Genomic DNA, 6,636 nt, shown 5'->3' with positions numbered 1-6,636 from the left:
TCCTTCCCTCAAGTCCTTCCCTCGCTCTCATCATCTCATCATGACGTAAGCAAGGTCAAGATGGCGGTCAAATACAAACAACCACCACCTTTCGAGCTCGTTTAAAATTGATTGGATGCGTTTGTGTTAGTGAGTGTGCGCGGTGAGTTTTCTAGCTAAACAACTGCAGTTCCCTTCTTTGAATTTTTGTAAGTCTTGTTTAATTTTCTTTCTCGTAGTGAATTTTTTTACTCCAACTAGATTTTCCGACGAATTTTTTAACGTTTGTTGCATCGCTTTGCGATTTTTTCCCGCTGTTTTGTGTAATAATCCAACTCTGTCTGTGTCGAATCAATGATAGCCCAAGCCTCGATGGCGTCCTTTCAGATTGATGCCGGAATGAGTAATTTTTCGTAAAGTTCGAGACTTCTAACGTTGTTAGAATTCTTTTCGGTTACCTCTATAGCTCCTGAGTTCAGACCGCAATTGGCTCAGTCAGTACCAGCGTTCTATCAGTAATTTTCGAGCATCAGTTCTGGTTGCTGAACGCTTTATGCACTTACTTCACTGATGCCCAGACAAGCAGCTTTGACGCCGAACGAAGCTTGCATTCCTAGATGTAAAGTTTGAAAATGGCGGGCGCGGCGTAACTCTATTTTCGGCTTGTCATTCCTCATATCAACTTATTCATTCATTACATTCTTATCATTGCATCTCCTTTCAATAATTTCGCTGACTTATGTATGGCTCTGATGTGTATCTCATTGTTAGACAGCCAAGCTTCCATTCTCCCTGCTAGCTTCCCTCTTCATTGTGTAGTTGCTTTTCTGTTACTCTAGGTTGAACTCATCACTTACTCAGAGTGCCAATTTTCTGCTCTATATTCACCTGCCTTTGTTGAATTAGCAGAGTTCACATGTTTCCACTTATTCTGAAGGGATTTGGCCCTTTTCTTGACAGGAATACTATGTTGAATAAGTACTTGGGCAAATTTTCATTGTCAGGGAGTCAGGGGGAGGATAGGAGGGGGCTGGTCGGGTATGCTTCTGCTCAGTCTCCCGCAATTTATGTACCTATGCTGTTTTCTCCTTAATATTCCCTTCACACAAGCTACCAAGCCAAGCTGAATATGACCCCAGGCTTCAACAAGTCTTCCCTGATATTCTCTTTTAAATCATCTGATTGTACATTATTCTTCACATCGCTCTTCCATTTTTTTTTTGTCATGGAAAGAAAGGAACTACTCCTCTCTTAAAACTGCGTTACATGTGGGGCCTGCCGTCTCGAACAGTGTGGTCAATGTTTGAATTCCTGCAGGCATGACATTGGTACTTGCACTATAACTCAGTAATGTTCAATTGTTCAAGAAGCCTTGTATCAAGAGTTGTAGGCACTTTGCTAAGTAATTTACAACCCCTCTCCCCCTCACATCACCATAATTTGTTTTCTCCCCGAAATGTTATGCCAGCGTCTAAAATTTAAGTTTATAAATTGCGCAAGGCATTTTTTTAAGTTTGTTAAGAGGTCTAACAAACTTAGAAAAGTGCCTCCCTCCTCAGTTGCCAAGCATCTTTAGATATCTGCATGCCTTTCTAATTTCTAAGTGAACTTTCTTGTACCATTAACCATATTTATTCATGCTTGCACATTATTTTTTAGAAGTCAACACATCAATATTTTTTCCCCCTCTTTTTTATCCATCCACAGCTGATAAAAAAATTAATTTCTTTTTCAGGTGAATTCCCTCTAAATCAACAACATGTCTGACGACGCTGTAGTAGAAAAGAAACGTGGACGCAAGCCTGCGTCAGAAGTAAGTTCTTGTTCAAATTTTTTCAGAAAAATTTTACCCACTTTTCTTTTATAACAGTCGTGACAACTAATCCAGTTCAGCAAGCTTTTAACCCCATCTCTCTTTATCATACATTTTGCAGCCTTCTATCCCTCCAAAATTGTTTTTAAAATTCTATTGGTTCATAGTTTAATTCATTTTTGAAGCCTCCAATCTCATTTCCCCCTCTCATTGTATTCACCCAAATTCCGTGTAATTTCTCAAGCTGCAGAACATCTTCCCATCCATCTATTTTCTTGCCATGCTCTTTTTACAATGGCCAGACTTTGCCTGCGCAGGTCTGATCGTTATTTCAATTGAATAAGTTCTCTCTCGAAAGAAACATTTCTAAAATTAGAAATGTCGTCACTCAGAAAAATTTTGATTAATAGTGAGGGAATCTTTCTCTATGAAGAAATTCCATTCTATTCTATGCTTAGTCATGTCCAACTGGAGAGTCCTATTCTGTGGACAGGGATATTTCTGTCAGCATTTTGTAAGTAACTCACTATTTGACAGATCCTGTTATACTTTGCTGATCCACAATTCTTAACCATAAGAATTCAATTGGACCTATGCTTGCTTTAAGAATTTCGAAGCCTAACAAAGCTCAAAACAGCATATTTGACCAATAAAGGTGGCTCTAGGTTCTAGCAATGAAAAGAACGTCTCTTGTAGGCTTGAAATTAATAACTTGATTTGAAGCACAATAATTGTCGCAAATGTGGTCGGTAATAAATTTTGTCTTCATCTTTAGGAAAAGAAAGCTGAGAAGAGGAAGCCAGAGAAGGCTGCATCTGGTGGCTCACCCGCCAAGCGAGGCCGTGGAAGACCCAAGGGCTCTGGAAAGAAGAGCAAGAAAGCAAAGGTAAAATAATTGTACCGCAATCAATGCTCTCACCATTAAATGCACTAATTTCAACTTTTAACCCGCTGCTCAATCGATATAATATAGATCTAGCTGCTTTAATTGTCAAGATAAAATTAAGAACCAACTTCTGATTTGACTTGAAGGCTAGGATCACCTACAATTAGAAAAATTTAGGTGTGGAACAGATAATTATTGAAAACCGAGCTTTTTCTCTCATCTCCGGGCATACTCATCGGGCCTCTGCAGATGATTCTGAGGTTATTCCTGTAAAGATGATCCTAGTTAAATTTTTTGTGACATGAAGATCAAAGAAACAAAAAATTTGCTAAAAGTACAAGAACTTTCTGCCCTTCTCTGTAATGATGTGTGAAAATCTTAACTTCTTGTTGCTTAAACGACGTAAATGCTAGATTTTGCTTTCTCAAGCTCTGTGCAGATTTGAGGATTCTTCAGAAAAAGCAGAGAGAACACTTTGGAAATTTGAAAAATATTATGAGCCTTTTTTCTTTCTCTGTCAGTGAAGAGCCGAAGAAATTTTGAAAACTTACCTAAAATATATTACTCATCTACTTTATAGAATTATACTAAGTGCTACTCATCCTCAGCTTCTCACTTTGACTGTATACTTAACTCATTTTTCAATATTTCAAGTGCAGAAATATCGTAATCATTGCAGCTCTTGGATCTTCTTTCCCCTTGGAGGACCATTTAGGTTAACAAAATGATTAGGTTTCAGGAAACCCGGAAGATTACTTTAACAAAACTTACGTAAAATGAGTTTTCAAATCTTACTGAGAATTCTAAAGGCTAATTTTGCAAACTTTCTCAGTACATAGGGGTCATAAAGATTTCTTTTTAGAGATAATTCATGATGAAAACTGAATGGCTTTGGGCACCGTAGGATTTTCTCTAACAGATCCCCAAATTTCTGAAGTTTTCTTCACTCGATAGAATCCGTTTAAGAGGTCCTCAATGATTCTAGCATGTATCAATAAAGTTTGTCTAAGTTTCAGCATTTTCCTAGCCAGCTGAACAAGAATATTTAAGGGCCAACTTTAGCCTTCAATTATTTAGTTGCCAATTAGAAATGTTTGAGCAAGTTTTCTATACAGGATCTGTTGGATTCAAGCACTGAATAAAGTTCAGTTGTATTACCTTGTGACTGGACTCGCACAAAAGATTTCAATAATGTTTTATCGAATGAATTAATAAATACCTCCAAAAAGTGTTATGATTTTAACAAACTTAAACATAGTTCCAGTCCCGGAAGACTTTAAGATTTCTTAATCGCTTCTTTCATGTTTCCAATGGCAAACAAATGGAATCCTTGCAGAGAATTGAGCTGAATTACTCCATAAGATTTTTGAAATTTTCCTTATTACTTTGATTCGCTTTGAAACCTGCCTTAATGGGAATTTGAATGTGAGTAAGCTTGCCCGATGAAGGGATCCCCGAAGCCACCTAAGTATAGGGTTTGGTTGCAGCTTCAAGAGTTTTAATACATCGATTAGTTCTCGTACAATAATTTTCCTCTCCGTTTGTGCATCTCTTACCTCCTGTTTCATTTTAAACTCACTCTTTTGTTTGTTTCAGGCACCAAAATCCTCTGGAGCCGGGAAAGGGCGCGGCAGGCCAAAGAAGGTGGAAAAGAAAGCAACAGCATCTTCAGCTGAAGAAGAAGAGGATGAGGAAAACTAAGAATTTTCACTAACTAAATTATGTACATACTTTTAAGAAATTATCGTCTCTCGTCTGGATTGAAATCATTTTAACTGTAACTATCCAAGTATTACTTTCAAAAGTCTGTATGTGAAGATAGGTATGTGTTATTGGTGTGAACGTTCATGTTTTATTTATCTCTCGTCTTTTTTAGTCCCCTCACTCTCACTCACTCCGATAATTAAAAAAAAATTGTTTCGTTCCTCCTGCTGGCCGACGCACCTTGTCAGTCATGCGCAGAAACAACATGAATGTGTCTCATTTTCCTGTTGCCCTACCATATCCCGATGGTAATCTTAAGGTTTCAATCATCTTCAATTTTTTTCACATTTTTATTTTTAAGGATAGGTTTTGCTTTATGAAAATTTCCTAATGCTTCAAGTTCATAATTAACTTTCATTTAGTTTATCTTTTCCGCATAAACAAAATGTTTCTTAGGAAAATTTTAGATTACTCCCATCATGGTGTTATTCCTGTATGTCTGTAAGCTAGATCTTCTGTGTAGTTAACTCTCAACACTTTCAACTTTCCTCTCATCAGTCTGAAAAATTCGATAATTGAAATGGACACTACTTAAACAAGCTGCATCATTTTGGTTGCACATGTGTGTAAACTGAGAAATATTTAGAATTTGCGTGATAAAATCCGCTCAGTGCAAACTGATGGATTTTCTTGCACATTTTTCACTTTAATTTGCTTGTTTGAGGTGTGTCAGTTTCTATAGGAGTTAGCTTTTGATATTTAAAGTTGATTGTAAGTAATGAAAATTCCACTGCCACTTAAAGAATTTAACTTTCGTAGGATTCCTTTTGTGGGATGGGAAATTTAAATTTATCACATTTCGATGTACGGTTATCCTATGTCTTAAGCCAAGAAGAAGGTGATTGGCTTTGCATAGCATTCAATCCATAAAATGTAATCGATTCAGCTTGCTATTTTTGTCAGTTATCCGGCGCTAACTGAATGTACCTCCATCAAAAGGAACTATCTCCATTATGACATGGGTCTATAAGCCTAAGTCTCAATGAAGATAATTCCAATTTGATCTGTATGCTTCCAATCAATGACGGTGCAAATGGTTGCAACGGCTCATCCGTTGCAAATACTGCCGCTGAGAGCTTGTTAGAGACTCTTCGTATTCTACTGATAGAATGGCTTTGCAGGCCATTAACCTTCTCTTGACTCTTCCCTCTTAACATGGCTTAACTTCTGTTCACATATTTTGACCACTTTTTAACTGATTTTTAATAGGAAGCTAAGTAATAATATGGATCTCTGTTTTGACTATTTATTAACTTCCATTTTGATTTTTTCCTCGTCTAATGCAAATTTAAATTCACCGAGAGTTCAGTCTACCTGAAATCTTGTACCTGAGTTATTTGTAGACGCTGTTTTTTACTATTTGCTCACTCCTTTCCTCAAATCTTGTAGGCAGAGATTTTCATTTCGCACAAAGTACAACTAATGAAATGTCAAAAATTGTGACTCGGGCATTATTGTCTTGTTATGTCAATCAGTAAGACAAAAAATAACTTTTGGCGCTTTTTTTTCGATAGATGAAATTTTTAGAATATATTGAATTTCCTTGGTCTCTTTAGTTACCTTGATAAGTTAAATTTCCTTTAGAATAATTTTTTGGAGAATACATAACCAGGGCAAAATTTCTACTCTTGCCCTCATATCAGAAATTCAAATTGATAGAAAGTGTATGAATATCGTTTAAGGTATTTTATATATTTTTAAGTAATATATAGGTGCGAATAGTCTGAGCTAGGATAAACATTTTATCCTCTTGATGAATTCTCTCGGTGAATTAACCTTCCCTTTTTTTCCAAGGCTATCATTTTTTAGTTTTTGAACCAATCGAACTTGTGATCGTTTTCAACCTGAATGTTCTCTTGTAATAGTTTTACTCTGGAAACTTATCGTAGTTAGTACGATATGACGTGTAACATTTTTACAACATTACATGAAGTCAATAAATTTAAATTTACCGATCCTACCAAGTGTGTGAATTTCGTCTGTCCTCATTCCATGAGGTGATAATTTTGACCATCAATCCCAGTCCAATGATAAGTCGCAGTTTTATAAAAAACACAACTGTTCTGACTGTTACAAGCTGTGGAGAGTTGAAGCAGAAATTGTGGCCTTTCAGCAATCCTACTTATTGATGCTGTGTAAGCAGCGGAAATTGAAAACTAGGCATATATATGTAGCAAATTTTCAAATTCTTCAC

The 6,636-nt window shown here is 36.5% G+C and overlaps 1 protein-coding gene across 1 annotated transcript; it reads left to right on the top strand.

Moving 5' to 3' along the window:
- Positions 1 to 21: 21 nt before the first annotated feature.
- LOC109039565 (uncharacterized) lies at positions 22 to 6,402 on the top strand. The gene is made up of 4 exons (XM_019055081.2): positions 22 to 188; positions 1,715 to 1,792; positions 2,568 to 2,678; positions 4,275 to 6,402. The coding sequence occupies exons 2-4, from the start codon at positions 1,739 to 1,741 to the stop codon at positions 4,377 to 4,379; spliced, it is 270 nt and encodes an 89-aa protein (XP_018910626.1). The 5' UTR covers positions 22 to 188; positions 1,715 to 1,738; the 3' UTR covers positions 4,380 to 6,402.
- Positions 6,403 to 6,636: the final 234 nt, after the last annotated feature.

The sequence above is a fragment of the Bemisia tabaci genome, chromosome 3, assembly GCF_918797505.1.
Source record: "Bemisia tabaci chromosome 3, PGI_BMITA_v3".
Taxonomy (NCBI): Eukaryota; Metazoa; Arthropoda; class Insecta; order Hemiptera; family Aleyrodidae; genus Bemisia; species Bemisia tabaci.
This window is presented reverse-complemented; position numbering and strand designations above follow the sequence as displayed.

Coding starts and splice junctions, on each gene's coding strand:
- LOC109039565 (XM_019055081.2), top strand. CDS start 1,739: ATGTCTGACGACGCTGTAGTAGAAAAGAAACGTGGACGCAAGCCTGCG. Junction 1,793..2,567: donor GACGCAAGCCTGCGTCAGAA/GTAAGTTCTTGT, acceptor CTTCATCTTTAG/GAAAAGAAAGCTGAGAAGAG. Junction 2,679..4,274: donor AGAAGAGCAAGAAAGCAAAG/GTAAAATAATTG, acceptor TGTTTGTTTCAG/GCACCAAAATCCTCTGGAGC.